The sequence below is a fragment of the Phoenix dactylifera genome, chromosome 13, assembly GCF_009389715.1.
Source record: "Phoenix dactylifera cultivar Barhee BC4 chromosome 13, palm_55x_up_171113_PBpolish2nd_filt_p, whole genome shotgun sequence".
Taxonomy (NCBI): Eukaryota; Viridiplantae; Streptophyta; class Magnoliopsida; order Arecales; family Arecaceae; genus Phoenix; species Phoenix dactylifera.
This window is the reverse complement of record NC_052404.1, coordinates 5,502,939-5,523,017: the sequence shown is the minus strand read 5'-3', so window position 1 is coordinate 5,523,017 and position 20,079 is coordinate 5,502,939. Positions and strand designations below refer to the sequence as shown.

Below are 20,079 nucleotides of genomic sequence, written 5' to 3'. Positions count from 1 at the left end.
GGCAGCGGAGCTCCTCCTCTCTCGGTTTCGCGGCGGCCCCCGGGTCCAATTTCCAGCAACATGACCCAACCCTATCAATTAATGTGTTGGGATCAAGTTCAAAATCACGACCTAAATATGAAATCTGGCCAGGTCGGAGTTATGTATAATCCGGTCGGATTTTATTTTTTTTTCCAAATATAATGTGTAATTAAAATTGCAAGCATTTAATCCACTGTTTTAAATTGCTGTAACTCAGACTACTCAGTGGCATTATATAACTAGCCTACTAGTGAATAACAGAGCCTGGATGCAGTTTTTGAGCAAACCCCACCCACGCCTCTTAATCCTCCTCTAAACCCACAGTGAACGGCCCAAATCCCAGTGCAGTGCGGCTGTGCGGGCGGTCGGCGAGTGGCGCACGCCGGCCGACGGCCGACGGTGCTAATTCCAGGTAAGTTTTTCAACCCTTTTCTTTTACTTTCTTCTGTTCTCCTTTAATCTCTCTCTCTCTCTCTCTCTCTCTCTTCCCCTTTTGGATGGGGGCGGCGGGATGGTGGAGGTGGAGCTAAGGCTGCCGCCGGCGGTGCTGAACCACCTTCCGCTTACAGTCTTTTGAGACCTTGATCGCATATGCAAGAACCACCTATAACGAATGCATCGCCATGTGTGATGCTTCCTTCTCTCGCTGTCTCGTTCTCTCGGACTATTTATCGAAGTATAACTTTTTAGGATGCAGATTCTCTTGACAGGAATCCTTTGGAGCAATGTGGACTTTGTTTTCATTCGTTTGTTATCAGAACCTTTTTCATTGTAATATTCGCGCTGTTCGATTTTCTTGGAGTTGGATGTTTGCTCAAATAACAGACGGAGCATGTGGGATACTTATTTGTTGAATTTATATTGCTATCGTTTTATGTGAAATTGCAGTGGAAAAACATTTGTCGACTGTGGTTTGATTTGTTATCAAAGAAGAGATCTTCTTAGAAAACATTAAAATGAAAATATACATTGCAACTAATATGTACTTAAATTCTGGCGGAATGACATTGGACTTTGTTCACTTTGCTCGTTGCTTTCTTTTTACTAGAAAAGTCAATCTCCTTATCTGCGGTAAGAATCGATTGTATTATTTTTAAGTTTATGTTGGTGAAATGTGATATTATATATTAATCCTAAGCCATGATTCAGACTCCTTGACTGCAAGTAATTCCGGGCATTGGACCTTGTGTGCTTTTGGTGATGTAGGTGGAGGTAGTGGTGGTGGGAGCACCTCGGCCATTCAAGCGATTCAATTCTATGAAGATGAGTGCCTTGGTGCCATTGGCGGAACAATGCAGAGATGTACCAGTAAATCCAGTGACTGCCCCTGGAAATGAAATATATCCTATTTCTCAGCATGTTTGCCCACCACAGTTCCATTATCTGCAAGTATGCGGCAATCATGTTAATCTGCTTTCTACTAACCCTGTGTCATGTGGTCCAAGACAGCTTCGTGCCATTCCTGCTGGAGACATTCTGGAGGGTGTTGTTTTACCTATTACCAGATTTGATGCTGGAAAAGATATCAGTGGTTTTCAAACATATAATGCATATGACAATTCAAGATTTTCAGCCAATCCTCTTCTGAATCGGTTGAACAACTCATCTATTCCCGATATTGGTACTTCCAGAGTTAACCGAATTGCGCCTGCACCCACTAGCATCAATACTGAAACTGCAAGGGATTTCTCAAAGGCTTGTTGCCCTATTGAAAGTGATGATCCTTCTGAGAGTATGGTAATTCCAATGGTATGACATTTTTTTCACATTTTGACATGTCTTTCAGGATAACATTTATTGATATTTTATTGATACAATTGCATTTAAAGTATGGAAATTTGTGGTGTCCTGCAATTTACAGATTGGGTATTCAGTGCCAGGCACTGAAGAAAAATCTGCAAGCATGTCTAAGAATGCTGAAAATGAGTTCCTCCCACAAGCACATCTGTTCCTTATTCTGTGTTTTCCATAAATTCATGTCCATGGGGTGAAATTTAGCTCCATACTAACTTGATTTGTACCTTAACAAGTAATCCGTAACAAGGAAAGTGCTTATGAAAAGTGGCCATATCGTGACTTGTTTACTTAAATTTACAGGGTTATACTTCAATACAACAAAAGCCAGATGATGATAGTGATAATTCTGCTGAGCCAAATTTGAAGGTCATGGTCTCTTCAAGAGAAGCCAGAGCTCAAGCTGCTGCAAGTAGAAGGGTAAGAGATGTCTGTGTTTAACTCTACAAAGTCATAGCATAATCCATTTGTTTATTGATACAAGTTTGTTGTAAGGAAAAAAAATAGAGCTTGGGCTCAGCCTTTTCTATTTAAATAACTGGAAAAACCTGAACGACAATGAAGCTCACTTTGCTTCATGAACATTTCAGTTTATATGCATAGTAACAACTGTCACGCCCTAAATCTGGAGCATGACAAAGCTGTGCTACCAAGGGGTACAACCTACGATAACACGAAGCCAAACGTTTCATTTAACTTTCAAATTCCACTTAAACAAAATATAATAAATAAAAGTCCAATTTTATTGTCTATTAAATGCAACCAATATTGGTTCAGATTGTCTAAATCCAAACATAAATACCAAACCTTCAGATTGTCTAAATTCAAATATAAATACCAAACTTATAATCCTCAATATTCAAAAAAATATTAGCTACAAATTCATAGTTAATTTAAAATATTAAATTTTTTCTACAAATTCGTCAAGCTTGTTAGCGCGAACTCTAAGCCTAGACTATTCTTCATTCCTATTGACCCTATTTGTCTGGAGAGAGAAAAATAAGAATAGAGATATATGAGCCACATAACTCGGTAAATAAATCTTTCATTATCTTATTGGATCAAGCATAAGTTTTTGCATGACTCGATGTATTATATAGAGAAAATAACAAGTATTGCAAAATAGAACATATCATAGTATCATATGATAAAGTAAGTCATAAAGTCAATCATGCATACATAAATCATCAATATGTCGTAAACATAATTTCAGGTGTATAGCATAAATAAAATTATAAATCATTTACCATTTAACTATATCATTGATCAAATTACTACTCTCGGACTAAATGCTAAGATCACTTTTATACCTATGACAGGGCCATAATCGACAAACACCAACTACTGTTATCCGTTGGTGGGTCCGTATACTAACTACTATTATCCGTTAGCATGGTTGTATGCTAACTACTATTACTTGCTGGTAGGATCGTATGCTAGCTACTATTATTTGCTAGCAGGATCGTATACCACCTACTATTACCCACTATCAGGGTTGTGTGCCAACTACTATTACTTGCTAGTAGAGTCGTGTGCCAACTACTATTATATGTTGGCAAGTCGTGCCAACTACTATTATCCACTGGCAGGATTGTATGGAACTGGATGTTGATCTACCCTGCTTTTAGAGGCCATACATAGCTATCTGAGAGCCTTTTTGCCATAATTCTTAAAACAATTTTTCTTAAATCATATTTTTTTGAATCATACATGAATAAAATACTAAATAGCTTTATGGAGTTCATCGTCCATAAATAAGCGTTTAACGGTAGAAGAATAATCATGAAATTATTCTTTTTCATAACAAAAATACAGTTTCCATAAATATGAAGTTCATAGTTCATAAACAAGTCATTAATATTAAAATATTCATGAAACCATTATTTCACAATAAATCATGAGTTTCATAATATCGTATGCTTGATCCTTATAAATAATTTGAGAAAACTGGATCGAGCGTATGGTGGTTTCGTGTGGGTCAAGTCTAGACGTTTCGCTCAATGAATCAGACTCAATTAGGCCAAGATCAATCAACATGACTCATCAATGGGGATTTTAGGGATATGCATCAGGGGCGGGATGACCGGCCTAGTAGGCGGCTCGAGCACCAAGGCGGATCAGAGCCCTTTGCAGGAGTCAACTTAGGTTCATAGATCAAGTCGATGGGACTCAGTTCATAGATCCATGGGTCTTTTTAGAGAGAAAAAGAAAAAGATGAGAGAGAAAGAGAGGGATGGTTCTCTCTCTTCTTCTTTTCTTTTTTCTTGGCAAAATAGAGGAGAAAGGGAGGCAATCGGTGGTTGTGATCATAGTGGTCCAGCCAATTTTTGACGAATTTCTCCATTTACGGCGGTGGTTTAAGGCCGTGGAAGAAAGGGAGGACAAAGGGAAAGAAGGTCGGGGCCTTACCTTGGCTCCAACGAGCTCTCCGGCCTCGATTTCCGGCGGGCACAGTGACAGGCAGCCATGAACTTCAACGGGAAAGAGAGAGAGAGAGAAGGGAGCTCGATGATCGTCGGTGGAGGAGAAAGAGACGTGGGGAGGTGCTTATATAGAGGAGGCAAGCCTTCCTTGGCTCTTGAAAGTCGACTCCCACAGAAAGTCAGACGAAGAAGAAGACTTCCGATGGGAGTCTTCCTCTCTATTTTTCTTTCTTTTTTTTTTTTAATGGGCTTGGGCTGGGCCAAGCTTGGGTCAGGCCGGTCAAGCGGGCTGGGCCTTGACCGGGCCATCATAATAACAGCCTTTTTTTTATCATGACTTTCTGTTGTGCATATAGCGCCTAACAAGTTAATGATCTGTTTCCTCAAAAAGATAAGTTAACAAATTGTGCTCTTCTAGTGAAAGTAACTTCTTGATTGTATATATCGTTGTTTTCTTATTGTTCTGTTATCATCCTAGCCAGCTGAAATTTATGAATCAAATTAAATTCAATTTTTTCTATATTCTATATTGATCTACTTTTCTTTTGGATGTACTAATGGCAGCTCCACAGAGCCAGAGTTGCTGAAGGAATCAAAGCATTGCAAAATTGCGTACCATCTTCTGGCAAGGTGACATGCCTGTGTACTCAAACTTTTGATGCAATTGTGCTGTTATTGCAATTCTTGTTTTGTTCATTGTCAGAGGATGATTGGTTATGCTGCAATCACATAATGAACATATCACCTAAGACATGCTATCATCACCTAATACATGCCATCTATAATCAGATGTAGTTTGCTAAGAAAAGGATAATATATGACTAAGAAATGTATATGACTTTATATGTGCTTTTTACCAAAAAAAAAGCCTATATATACACTTATTATTACTGTTGTTGTTGTTGGTGTCGTCGTTGTTGTTACTACTATTATTATTAGTGTTATTGTCATTGTTGTTTGAGAGAAGGGGAGGGAGGCCACACCACTATAATTACCTAGGTCCCCATACTTGGAATGCACCATCCAAGATTCTAGCCAGAACCATTGGTTCCCATATGTAGTGCTTATCGGTTGTATATGACAATTATTATTGGCTACGCCATAGTGCTTATTACCGACAATATTGCTTATATATAAAAAATATCAGTCATGCCACTTAACCTCATCTAGAAACTTTGTCCAGCATCAATATCAGTCATGCCACTTAACCTCATCTAGAAACTTTGTCCAGCATGCGCAACAGGTTAATGCATGCATGTGTATGTTTGCTTGTTTGTGTTGGTGTCCATGGTTACGTTGTTACTTTGGTTAAGTTATACCATGTTTTCATGTAATATATTATTCCTTTAATATAGTTGGTGGTGTGCTTGAGTTCTTGATGTCACGCCATGTGTGTATGCATTTGTTATGTTCTTGAGATGAATGGATTGTCTTACCTTCTAATAGCTTTTTCTCTGCGGATGATGATACCAGTCTGACTTTGAATGGTTGTCATTGTCTCTGATCATTGTCTGCATTAGCCAGAATCTTCAATTCTTGATTCAATCATGTATTCTCCTTGATACGTTAAGGAGATGCCCTGGATACCCTCTTCAAAAGTCTAGTGATGCCACCAATCAGATCTCTAATGTCGGGGCTGAATGATAGTTGAAACTTGGAGTTTCATATTAGCTCCATGTTTTGTTTCTCCATCCTCTCCTCTTCATTTAAGCAACGGCATATTGTTAAACTGCACTTGGATTGGGCCCCCAATTTTGGCATATTTCTATACATTTCAGTTCTTGCAGTTATTGACTATATGCTTGCAGGTCCTGTGGTGTTTGACCTCGCTATCAGTTAAAGCATACCTAGAAACCTGTGGAAGCTTTGTTCTTTCATAAAAACATAAGTAACCTTGAACTAGATCTGAATAAGACCTCTGAACAATAACAACCAACTTCAGGTGGCCTTTTCTCCTAAAAGTGTATATATTTTCACTGTCCCTGATAGGGTTAACTTACCTCATTTTCCTCCTTATTAGGTTTAGATATTTAGCAAAATTTTATGGGTTTTGAAGCTTTTTTCTTGCTCTTTTGGGGCTGATCACATTGTTTATGCCTCATCTTAATTTGTACGTTTCGTGGTATAAATATAGTATTGCAATATCTTGCCGAGGTTGATATATACATAACCACATGCAGGCAGGCAGGCAGGCAGGCAGGTGGGGCATTATTAATACAGTAGTGCTATCTAGTGCATTAAGGCAGCAAATATTTTTCTGATCTAAAGGGGTAGGGGAGTCTCAAGTGTCTGATTCAGTTCTGTAGTATCAAGTTATAATCCCATATTACATAGTTTTGCTTGTTCTCCATACTGTTCTATGTGAGCCCATTGCGTAAAAAGTTGATGTATAACATCGATCACTTTATATGTTGTAGTTGCATGATTCACACTTCAGTTTTAATTTTTAGCAAATTGAACGTTACTAAATGATTATGTTGCTAAGCTTTTGATTCCATCTTATGCTAGAATAAAAAATCTTTCTTTTAAAAGCAAATTGTTTTGGTACCGTCCATGAATATGTTGCAAATGCACTTAGTTGTTGGGAAGCATCTTTCATATGTAATCTGCTTTTCCAATGCAACAAATATATAACCGAATGACAGTGCAATATTCATAATACTGAGAAAAGAATTAAGTTACTTTACGTGGTCACCTTGATGACATTTTTTGATATGATGCACTTTCATTTAGCAGAGTCTCATCTGACCTGTCTTTTCATTTTTTTTTTCTTTTGTTTTTCATACTTCTACATGTAGGGCAATAGAGAATCTGCACTGGATGATATCATTGACTATATCAAGTTTTTGAAACTTCAGCTTAAGGTAAACTTTATTCCTTTCTTGCACACGTATGTAGGTATGTACTATGTTCATACATATGTATTTAGCTATATATGTATGGATGTGCATTGATGATCAATATCATGTTTATGGATTTATGAAAGAGCAATTTGTCTTTGAAACAATGGAATTAATCTTTAATTGGACCTATTAGTATGTTGGATATTTCTTTTTTTGTTTTTGAGCAATGGAGAGGAATCCACCAAAATTTTATTGATGAAATCATGAAAAGGGAAGTCAGACCCAAGAGGTTGACTTCCAGTCACTATAGTAAGTTGGATATTTTCAATAAAGAAGTTTGCCTTCCATATCTTTCTGGGGTTGATATGATAGTCATGATACTTAAGGGTTTGGGGGAGCAGGAAAAAGGAATATCTTGTAGCAAGTAATACCTTCGTAAATTAATGGGAGAAATGAAGATCAAGACTTTATGAGGCTTGAAAAAGTACAAAACAGCAGTATGGATGGGAGAGTATATGCTTGAATTGTTAGCCTAGATGCACAAATATAATTGATAAATCAATAATTAAATATTTCTAATATTCAAAAATAGTAAATAAGAAGAATAAACTAGCAAATAATTAACTTGACAATAGAATAATAAAATGAAGAAATGAAAGAAGATGGCCTGTGGATCGAAGTACACTGACGCGTTGTTCCAGAAAAGTTTATGCCCCCCACGCATGGGTCTACTGGCACAGATCTCCTAGAGATACGAGGATCCAATACAAAACCACGTCTTCCCCGTCAGTGCGCCTCCAAGGAAGAAAGAAGAGCACGTTCACGCTTGCAGATAGCTCAAAAGAAACTCAGAAAAATAATTGAAATTATGAGGAGAAGAAAAAAAATTTTCTTTATTTCTTTTCTCCCCAATGATTCCTATAGTCCTTTTTATATAGGCTCTTAGAATAGGCAGAAGAAAAATTTTTCATTGTATTTGAAATGATCTCTAGAGCCCTTTATATAGGCTCAGGCGCATCAAAAGAAGCAGACTCTCCTCCCGCGGATTGATAATGTGTCTTCTTGTGCTCCTTTGATCCTGTGTCTTGTTGCATGTTGGCCGCCCATGCTTCCTTCTTCGGAAGGCCTTTCCATGCTTGCTCTTGCGCGTGGATGGATGACACTTGTTATGGCCTGCTTTCTTTGGGGATCTTTCCATGTTTGCTTCCTTGCTTGTGCGCGGATGCTTGCCACTTGGCTGTTGACCAATTTGGTTTTCAAAATTTTAAAATATTTGATTTAATTCAACAATCCCCTACATAAATTAAATATTTAAAAATTTAAAATCAAAATAAATTTAAAAATCAAAATAAAGTGTTGAGTATCTTATATTATGTAATAGGTGTAGGTACATTTTGGTTTGAACCTTCACTTAGTGACAATTGATTACCTCTGTGGAGCCAAGGTGGACTATGTCTTGAACCTTGGTTCATGGCTCAGATTTTATCAACAACACATAATATAGCATGAACAATGCTCGAAACAAGTTTGCGCTTTACGGTCATGTGCAGGTATCTCTTTATATGTGTTCTTAGGGAACAACCCACTTTCCACAGTCGCGGCCTCACGACTACATGCATATAGGTAAATCCTCAAAAGGGTACGAGCAAGTAGGTACCCTACCTCATGGGTCTTGGATTCATTAAGAGTAAAAACTCAACCTAACCCTTGCTTTTTATGAGCACTGTTGCCCTAGGGATGGAAAAAATAAATAGTGCTCCTCATTAGTCACCTATTTAGCTTGTTTCTATCCATTGAATCTTTTCAGATTGGGTTACCACTATTGTGACTTTACTTATGGGCTTAGCCCCATCCCTCTCGACAACTCTAGAACTACTGTTCTAGACAATCCTTTGGTAAGCTGATCAGCCAGATTCCTTTTGGATCTTACAAAATTTAGTGCAATCAAGTTATTCTTTAAATTGTATCTCAATGTTGGCATGAACTGAGTGTATCCTTTAAGTAAAACATGAATTTTCATGATGTTTGTTGGATGACAATTTCTGATCATTGATTGCATAGAACTTGAGTACCGACACATGAGCTAGCTCACCACCTCATTAGCACCTCAAGATATATATACAATTACAGGATCAACATCTGATGAACATGTCACCACTCTACAATTGTGTCTACCAAAATAGTTTATATATATGTATAGTTGATGTACATACTCATAAGAAGAGTAAAAGACTAGGTGAGTGGCTAGTATAAAAAACATGCATGTCGATGCTAGGTTGTAATTCTGTGTTTGATGCTGTACTGTGCTAGTGCTAACAACTTCATACAGATAGCATGTTATGCCATCAAAACACCATAGTCATCAAAACCAGTTTAACGATTCAACAGATTTGCTAATCTTTTTTTTTCTTTTACCTTCATAGTCTTGGCCATCGTCTTCAGTTATCAGTGATGTCATTCTTGAAAGTTTTTTAATATCTTTGCATACAAATAAAATCTGAAGCAATTTTTCTAATAAATATTAAATTAAGTGATATTCAGTTGTGTTTGAAGAGTTGTTGCTCCGTTATATAATTCAATCTGTTAAATTGTAGGTGCTTATTGTCAAATAATGGATCGAGATGTTTCTTTGATAGAAAAAAGAAATTCTGATTGCCTTGTAGCTAGTAGGAGTTTCCATTGACGCTCCCATATCATCATATGATAATATTTTGGTTAGCATTGACTGTCCTTTTCTATTTCTAGTGATCGCTGTATTCCATTTGAGTCAGAATATGCAGTGTATGTTTCTTGCCCAGCTGTTTTCACCTAAGTTATCCAGTGAGGCGAGTTAGAAAGTGATCTGATATGCAAACTAATGACATTTGTTAAGCATTCATTCAACCAAAACATGGACAATGCAGGAATAAAGAACTTAGTTAAGCCTTCATCAGAGTGTAAAAGAGCACAAAAGTCCAAAAAAATAAGGCTGCAGGTTGCTGTTACAGCACAAAGTCACTAGGAATCTTCAAAGTAATTAGTTAGGTGTTATAAACTGTGTTGTCACGTATCAGCAAAGAACTTTCTTTTGTCTACTTTATTGTCTCATTTAGTTGGTTAATTTCATACAGTTCCTACTTCCAATAGGTCTTGTTCCTACTATAATTGGATTGATCTGTTTTAGGAAAAAAGGCTGGTTGACTTGTAGAGGAGATTTAAAGAGGAAAAGAAAAAGACTAGGCAATCCTTCACCTCATTTTTGCTGCAAGCTTATCTGAAACATTCAACAGTATTAAACATAAGCGATAGGACATTCAATCTTGATGATCTCCTTCTATTCACCTTAAACTATAGATTCTTCCCCATTCACCATCTTGTCCTATAATTTATAGACCATCTTGTACTTCCTTTCCATCAATTTCCAGTTAGATTTGGAGAAATTCAGAACCACAGCCCTAATGTAGGGTTTCACTTGATCTATTGGATTTTTGTTTACCAATGAAATCTATTGTGAGATCATGGTGAACTCAAACTCCCAATATACAGAAGAATGAGAACATATCCAGAAACCTTTTTTTGAACAACTCTAGTAAATTTGTCTTATGTTCAACACCTAAGGTACTATACTATAGCTTCCTATAACACCTGCAAATTGCAAAACCACAACCCCGATTCCTCTTTGTCTCAAATCTTGTAACCTAATTATAGGGTTTCACCTCTTAGAATTTTGTCAGTGAAACCTAGTGTGAAAACATGATGAACACAAACTTCTGAGAATATAGATGAATGAAAACATATCGAAACAAAGGCTTCTTACAATGCAACACCTTTTTCAACAACTCTAATAATTTATTTTCTTCTTGACACCTAAATTGCTATGGCTATTAGTTTTCTAACTTGTATGATCCTCATTAAATGACAGGCACTGTGTCAGAGTCGGCTAAGTGGTGAAGCTACACTTTATCCTTTTGTTCACCTTGAGGTAGTGGATGCCCTATATTTTGTTTGTGAGCTATAATTTAAAGATTGAATTTGTGAATCTTTTCCTCTTCTCACACTTTTGGCAGAAAATTATTAGGTGTCTCGATGTGTTATTAGAAGTTTCACTTGAAGTTCACTTGAATTCTGCAATTTCTACTTTTCTGGACAACATGGAGTTTCATGGACATGTGCACAGACATGCAAAGACTGACATCGATACACAAACATATGTATCCTTACAATATAAAAAAGGAATAAAAAATCTTTTATATTAAAACTTCCACACGTTTATGGCAGGTGTATAGAATTCTTAACATACCTATTTATGCCTATAATGGCTGTGAAGTTTGTCAGTACGTTCTAACATGAGAGGTCCTATTCACACGTGATATGGTTCTCTTAAGAAAATACAGAGCGGCGGGCCCCATAAGTATGATTTGAATTATATTTTTGGTTCATGGGATAAGATTTATGTCTTTTAGATAGCCGATCAAAACAGTCATTTTCTTGTAGTTGGTTCACTTGGTATAAGACAGACATCTTACACACCTTCCTTACTAACCTTGTATTTTGGGGTCAGTCTGTTTCTAGAGAAGATTTGAGGTGCTTGTCTTCTCTATGCTTTGGTCTACATGGGATAAAGTATTGCTTCGTCGGGCATATGCTTCTTTCCCATAAACTCTAATGCACATCCACCATCCATCATTAGGTAATATGATCCTGGAGTCACACTCCTTATGCACAAACTCCATATCTCCTCTGCCTCCTTTGAATGGCCAAAGGGCATAGGTTGCACCTTTCTACTAGCACATTTTTTTCCAGATTATGTTAGGCTCTAGTTTTTTCTCATGAAATATTTTGATTTTTTTTTTCAAACTACATATGCACTAGTTCGTAAGGAGAAACATATGTAAAGCTTTTATGTTTACAGTTAGATTGATTTCTTAGCTCCATATATAGTCTTGCTGATGAGGTTAGAGGCTTGATTCTCGTTTTAGCTATATTTGGGGCAATCCTGCTTGATTTTTTGTTGCTATTCACATTTCACATATAACATTATCTTGTGGGACCCCCCCCCCCTCTCTCTCTCTCTTCTCCCGAAAAAAGAACAACGCATGCTACGAACTTGGCATTTGGAGAAATGCTTACATTCTGATCAAGCTCTAAATATTGTCTCTTCTAGTTATCTATTTCTACCTTTATCCTTAGAAGTGTTCTTTAAATTTTTAAGTAAGAAGTTATAGTTTATAGTGCAAAGCTCTTTAGATAGAGTAAAGTTTTTCTTGAATTCTTCAAAATTTTAATTTAGGTACTCTTAGGTCTTTGTCTATTTTTGCCACCAGATCTAGGTCCCTCTAACTTGCATGATAGGCCTGTATTTTGTCTTTAATGAATGTTGTGCACCATCTTAATAATTTGGCATATGTTTGTTTTGGTGTAACTCGTCTCCTAAGTTTTTTGTAGTATTCTCTTTTTTCTTTTTTTTCTTTTGTAAAATATTTTAAATAGAGTTAGGGTGGTGTCCCACAAAGTATTGGAATAAGGGTGTGATCTTACCTAGGTTTCTTTTGTATCAATGCAGGAGACTTTGGTAACTCTTTCAGTTGACAATTGGCACCCTCAATCAAGGTCGGCGGAACCGTTCCGAACCGGGCGGTTCTGGCCGATCCGAGCCATACTGGTGGCTCACCGATATGGTATTGGCAACGGAAACGAAACCCGTTGCTGGAGCTGGAGGAGAAAGAAAGAGAGAGCGAATGGGGGAGGGAGGGTCAGAGGAGGGTGGCGGAGGTCGGCGAAAGCCACGGGGGGCCGATGAAGGCCGCGGCAGGCGAGGCTGCGACCGGTTCCCTTATTTCGAATAAAACATGAGTCTGGCTGCAACTAAAAAATTTTGCAATTTTTAAGTGAAGTCGGCAAATCGTTTGCCGACTTCACTTAAAAATCGAGGAATTAAAAATCGCGAATTTTTTTAGCTGCGGCCGAATTCTTGTTTCGTTCGAAACAAAAAAACTAACTGCGGCCTCCGCGGCATCCGCTACCCTCCTCCGGCCCTCCCTCCCCCGCTCGCTCTTTCTCTTTTCTTCTCTCCCACGGTGCCGTGCCCTCTCTTGGTATAGGCCTGGCACGGCTTGTATCGAGTCATCCCGCCGGAGAACCGGTGCGGTGCCTGTACCGGTTTCTTCGACCTTGCCCTCAACTTTATGTAATGGCCATTTTGGTTTTTCTCCTTGTGCACTTCATCTCATGATAAAATTTTTTATTACCTTTACGGCACTCAGAAGTGCTTGCGCTTTGCTTGAGACCTAACCATACAACATTGCTAACCTTCTTACATGGGATTGTTAATGAGCTGGGTGTGGTCTGAGCAGATCCAAAGTTTCAATAAGCCCATCCTGAAATGCTACCCAAAGTGACAGAAACTCAAGACATAGAGGTTGACCTGCTAATAGACCTCCACCTCCACCAAGTCTTATCACATCAAGATTGGTAAAATTATGAAGCAAACTTTGAAAGAAAGCTTCAAGGACCGGGGAAAATTTTTTAAAATATGGTCAACCTAATATAATCAACCTTCCTGGGGTTAGGCCAACAAACATTGAATCATGAATTTAGGCCTATAACCTTAGATATCACATGTGCAAAATGTTTTTTAATGCTTATTTGTGTAATAACTTGGAACTGTCAGTATATGTGGTAAATAGCATTTAACAATTTTGAGGATTAGTGATGCTTGTTTTTAATAGATCAGCTGAAAACCATTTTTTCTTCTTCAAATCATGTCTGAACAATAAACAAAGAAGTTGTATTAATAAAAAGGACACTGAGGTAGTCTGAGCTTGCTAGTTGCATCATGCATTCAATAGGGTTTTGCTGCATATTAGTTCATTCCAAGTGTCAGCATGGTTAATTCACAATTATAAGGGTTGCCAGGGGAAAAGCATGCAGCTTGTTTTGTGAAGAGAACATGGTGAAATTTTTTTTCACCAATCAAAACTACATGCACGCATTTGAGACTATCTATAAACACAGTACTTATTCTCGTGATAATCTGTCAAGTTGCATTTTCAAGTTAATGTCCCTTATTCCTGTAGAAGTTTAAAATGGTCTTGTAATATATAAAAAATATTTGAGTAAATTACAAAAACCTCTCTAATATTAGGGGTAAATTATACTTACATCCAATAGTATGAAAAACCTATGCTTACCTCCCTGAGGTTTATTTTTATCTAATACTTCAGCCTATAACTTGACAAAATATTAGTCAAACCATTAACTTTTAATAAGACCCAAATGCCACATCAGAAAAAAATTTGAAAATGACCAAAATAACCTTATAAAAATTTCTATGAGGTTTATGTTTATTACACTTGCACCTAATATTTTGTAAAAATCTACACTTACACCCATTTAAATTGACAACATTAGTGAAACTGTTCATCTGTTGTAAAAAGTCAAAATTACCTCTATAGGAAAATAAGGCTCCTCTTTCACTTTTCTAACTTTTGGAACTCTTCGAAATATTACGTCTTCAAAAGTCTTCTTCTCTTTGAGATTAAGCATCTAGGGGCTCCCTTCACGACAAGCGACCAACGACAAGCTTCCTTTCCAATCGACATTCGGTGACGAGCACCCTTTCCGACCAGCCTCTGTCCTTTCTGAGCAAGTTTTGTTCTCCTTTTTCGGCCCAGCACATCATAGAGATTGGGGATGCTGGTGTATTATTTGTTGGTTTTGAGTTCTACTTGTTAAATACGATAGACATGATTTTGATATTATCGCTGTGAATGAGGATTCCTATATCTATATATGGAGCTATAATAGCTCTGGCAGCCTATAATCAAAAGAATCCAAATCAATACGTACATGAGAACTCTTATTTTTGGAGGGTGCATCAGTTGCGGTTCCATAGCCTGGTTTGGACCATAAACAAGCTAGCTTAAGTGATAAAACTCTTGATGTTAGTTTTTTGCAGCAGAAAAGTTTAGAGGCATCCATTTACTTGAAAGATCTAGATTGCTTTTCCTTTGGCACATGGCTCTTTTTTGATAATTCATCAAGATCAAGCTCAAACCCATGGCATCTCATAATTGATCTCCTCCTTGAGTGGATGTTATATCATTTAAGGCTAGTTTGGTTATTTTTTAAATTTTTTCTGATATGGCATTTAGGTCCCATTTAAGTTAATGGTTTGGCTAACATTCTATTAAGTGTGGGTTAAAGTATTGGATAAAAACAAACCTCAGAGGAATAAGCGTAGATTTTTTAAATTATTGGATGTTAGAAGAATTTACTTTTAATCTTAGGGGCTTTTTGTAATTTACTCATTACTCAGGGATAATTTTGACTTTTTATATGAGATACGGATTCACTAACACCATTAAATTAACTGGGTGTAAGTGTAGGTTCTATAAACTAGTGGGTATAAGTGTAATAAACATAAATCTCAAGGGGTTTTATGTAATTTACTCAAAATATTTTGTTTGTTCACCTACTTCTCTTAAGGTAAATATGTTGGTATGTTGGAAAAACAATCAGTGACACTACTTGGTATTTATCTCCTGGTATTCGTAGAAAATGAACTTTATTGTTACCTGGAAAAGTTGGCAATATAAAATTGTAGTTTGACAAATAAAACTAGCACTTGTTTCTTTTTGGAATCCTCGAGTAGAGTCGACATAAGAAACATAATCAGCTCTCAATATGCAATTTTGGGAATGTGAGGATCCATGCAGGCATGTGTTTAGTTCTATATCGGTTATTTGCTGAGTAGATCTTGGGTACTTATACAGGATCAAGGAACCCAAATAATACCTTCCGGCTAGCCATTTTGGGTAAGGTCCTGGGTTATTACAAATGGTAAAAGAGTGGATCTGGCCCATAACCTATGTGAACTAGGGGACACTACAGTATGGATCCATTGGGGCTGACCACGGGCCGATCGTAGTGTTTGTGATTATTTGAATAGATTTGAACTCTTAGTCTGATGATGACTTCAGGGCTCGAATGGAGGGAGTATGTGAGGACCTGTGCGGACGTATGTTTAGTCCCACATCGGTTATTTGCTGGATAGATTTTGGGTACTTATACAGGATCAAGGAACCTAAATAATACCTTCCGGCTAGCCATTTTGGGTGAGGTTCTGGATTGTTACAAGGAACATCTTTGGAACTCATGTATGTCAGTTTGTATATGTATCCGTCTGTGTGTGTAGGTATAGATATATTCTTTGAAGAGTCAAAAGGTTATCAGCAGCCTGGATTTCCAGCTTTACCTGTAGTTGGACAATTTTGACATGTGCTGAGCCATATATGTCTGTTACTGCAAATATATGGTTTCTATGCATAATTCTTTAATGCTATCTGGTGTGAGGCTTGTGAAAAGTGTTTCAGCAGTTTCATGAGAAAACCCATGCCTCAGGTGAACTTGAAAACATCTAAAAGTTTTGGGATAAAACCAACCAAAATGCTAAAGAGTGAGTAGTCACAGAAATACTAATTTCTCAGCAGAAAGAGAGAATTTCGATACATTCATTCATGTAGATGAAGAATAGCTGTTTCTTTATATTGCTGCTGCAGGAGCCCTAAAAATTTTAATAACTATATGAAGCCTATGTTCATAAATATTCACAATTACCTGTTCTCTGTACTTGCTGTTATGTTGTTTGCCTGGTAATGTAATGTATGGATATGGCCATGTGCTAACAGTTAAGTTACATGAATAAGGTATTCTATTTTTTAAGGCACACTGGCTAGGCTGCATACTGACAATGTGAGGATAATCCAATGAGGCAATGTGATAATTGGTCTTGTATCTGGCATTAGCAATCTGCCGTTGCTGCAGAATTTTTACAGTATTTCATCTCTGAGCTAGTGAAAGTCCATGGAGATAACAAAAGATATCCATCTCTTTTCATTTTTTCAGACTGTGATATGTGAACTGCCTATAGCTGAAAAATAATGTGGTTGTGCAGGGGTATGGACACTACTTGCTCCATCAACAGATGTGTGGTGAGCCGCTTGAAGAAATGATGGGGCAACTGATGGCATCGAACATGAATTCACCAAATGAGCTGTTTGAGAGCAAGGGGTTGGCAATCTTGCCCATGACTCTGGCATATGCCCTTCTTCGTACCAGCTGAAGGCAGCTCTTTGAAGCCAATGGTGGTCGAATTTTGCATATTAACATGTTTTATTGACCAGCTATTGTCTGAATTTTACTTCAGAAATCCATGCGAGGGATGAGATCTCTGATTCAGAATCACATCTGATTGCATAGAAATTTTGTTAATTGGGAAGTTTGAGGCATTTGGTTTATCTTTTTGGCACAGGTGATTTCCAGATTCTTAAGCATTTACATTGCTCAAAAATCTAGAGCATTTATGTGTGGTGCAGTAAAGAACCGAAGCTAAACTATGTTCGTGGCTCATCATAAAAAAATTGCCACAGATCTCTATCTCCATTTTGTTCTCGTGCAAAAGAAAATCATGTGATGTGATGATTTTGACTATAAACTTGATAGATTTCCCTTGAGCAGAATGGGTCAGGACTCATAGCTTGAGTTTTTCAGCTGTACTTTAAGGGTGCGTGCATAATATTATTGCTAGTAACATCATAACGTCATTATCAAGGTTCTGCAGGTGGTCTGCAATCTATTCATAGAAATTGTTATGGAAAGGACTCATTACCAGTCATTTTGATGGTGCCATTTGCAGTCCATTGAGGAAAAAAAATTACTGCTTAATAACCCTCACTTGCATATCGTTGGGCTACGAGACCAGTATGTATTGGTTATAAGCACTTGTAGATGTTGTATTTATATTTGGCTATTTGTTTCTGCAGTATAAACGGGTCCCATGACATCGTTTGTATTTCATCATTGATATTTTAGTTCACTAATACCAAATCAATGCATAAAACAACAAATTCTATTTTTTTATTAAGATATGCCATATCTTCAGTTGCCATCATATTTCAGGCCAAATATCTGGATTTCCCATTCTTTGAAGTTGGCAAAGAAATCATCTAGAATTCTACTCTTGCATCCTGATTTGGCATCACTCAGATGCCAAGACTGCCATGATCTTTGTGCAAAATCATCTGAGGTTTGCAGAGGAGGTGACTTGGTAGGTTTCTGGATACCCCCTTTGTACCACATGAGAATAACCAAACATGTTCATGCTCTTCATGCTGCTTGCTGTGTCATGGTTAGCATTCCAACAAGAAAAAGAAACATTATTCCAGCAACTTGCAGCACATCCGCACCCCCAAAAGGAAGGATGAACAAATGATTGGGGCATACGCTCTGTTCCCCTGATGATTTTGCTTTGATAACGCAATAATGCATCATTTGTATCGGCTGAAGATGGATCCAGTTTATTTTTGAATTTATGTTAAATAAAGAGATTCCTCGATGTTGAGCGGCGATGAGAGAGTCATAATCAACGTGTATTCACCCATAGTCTTTGTTGGGGGGCGGATGGGGCAAGGACCACTTTAGTCCCATACTGCTTGAGTAGCAAAAAGAGGTCGTGCTTATAAGGGCCTCATTCCCTTTCCTTTGCAAGGGCCTTTTTGGTAGCGGCGAAAGTTGCACCGAAGGGACAAAACCATGTGGGGGTGAAGTACCTACGCGGCTCTTTCCTAGAGTGGATAATACCTCATAATGGGGCCGCCCATTTTCGTGCTCTAATGGTCTTGATAACATTTATGGCTTGTTTAGATATTTCTGCACGAATATCCTATAGAAATCAGACCTCTTGGCTTGCTTAGCCCACATTTTCCAAGGGCCCGGTCCTAGCCTATAGGCTTGTTCATCTATAAGAAGACAAAGATTCAGGGAGGTCTTTTTTTGTTTTTTTTTCCCTACATGATCCAAAGGTATTGGATTAATATAGGCCATGATTAAATAGATTTTTCAGTCCACGAATCCAACAGAAAATTCAGTCTAAATCCTACTTGATTATGGAAACAAATTCTTAGAGCTCCTTTTTCTCTCTCCCACGAACATTGGCTCTTGGAATCAACAATGTAAGGCATTCTCTAGAGGTCACAACGCAATCTCAGGCCTGTGTGATATACTTGTATATAGGCAGCTAACCAATACAAAGTGTTTTGCCATATGCCAATCTGGTGTTTATTCACTAATTTCTTTTATTTTTTTTTTCTATTTTTTTATTGTTACTCAAGTTTTGGTGTTTTTTCTTCTAATTTTTAATTTTTCAAGGATCCTAGACCCTAGAACACATGAAAAAATCTTGAAATATAAGTTTAGTTAAAATCTAATAAGGTATGATCTGAAATAATTAAAAAAATAATTTTGAATAAAAAATCTATTTATCAAACATAACAAGAAGAAAGTCACATATAGTTTTTAAGAAAAATGTAGAGAATATCCAACTCACTTCCTCAGCTCTAATAGATATTCAAGTCATCTTTGTAGTCAGGGTCTTCTTCGATTTAAAGCTAGTTTGATGCTGCTCTTGGTAGGCCTCTTTGTAGTCAGTTTGATATGGGCTCAATCAAAAGCGGCTTGTGGAAAAAGGTCATGGTTCACTTCTAAGCATGGGTAGAGGAGCGGCAACAAAATATTTTTAGTAAAACTTGTAGTAGAACATGTTAAGGAGGAGGAAGAAGGTATCAAAAGGGTAGCAGTAGATGTCTAGGATCCATATTTTGTGGGTGGAGGATGCTGGTGTGGGTTAAAAATTAATGCAATTGCTATTGACCAACATCACCTTCATCACGATCTAGGTTGGCAAGGAGGTTTGAGGGAAGTGGAAGGGTTTTTTTATCTCTTTTTCCGTTGGCAGGTGGTGGGGGCGGGGCAGAGGAAAAAGGGGACGTTGGGTAGCAATGGCATAGGATAGAAGAGGGCTTAGGGGAGAGATTGATACCTAGGGTTGGAATTGGGCAAGGTGACATGCCTTACCCTGGCTCGAAACCCTAAGCCATATCTCCGGTCAAAGCTCAAATGGGCCCTACTTGAATAAGTCTATTTAAACTAAAGGTTGGCCTAACCCGAATTGGCTTGGTTGA

At 37.6% G+C, this 20,079-nt stretch overlaps 1 protein-coding gene across 2 annotated transcripts; it reads left to right on the top strand.

Moving 5' to 3' along the window:
- The first annotated feature begins 291 nt into the window (after positions 1–291).
- On the top strand, positions 292–17,580 carry LOC103722094 (transcription factor LRL1-like). 2 transcript variants are annotated; one of them, XM_017846411.3, is made up of 8 exons: positions 292–433; positions 1,228–1,329; positions 1,471–1,770; positions 2,119–2,235; positions 4,803–4,868; positions 7,037–7,102; positions 10,983–11,042; positions 17,016–17,580. In XM_017846411.3, exons 2-8 carry the CDS (start codon positions 1,279–1,281, stop codon positions 17,181–17,183), a joined length of 828 nt encoding a protein of 275 aa, XP_017701900.1. In that variant the 5' UTR covers positions 292–433; positions 1,228–1,278; the 3' UTR covers positions 17,184–17,580. The 2 variants fall into 2 exon arrangements, with proteins under 2 accessions (XP_017701900.1, XP_008810758.1); XM_008812536.4 differs by having other exon boundaries at positions 1,228–1,770.
- The last annotated feature ends 2,499 nt before the right edge of the window (positions 17,581–20,079 follow it).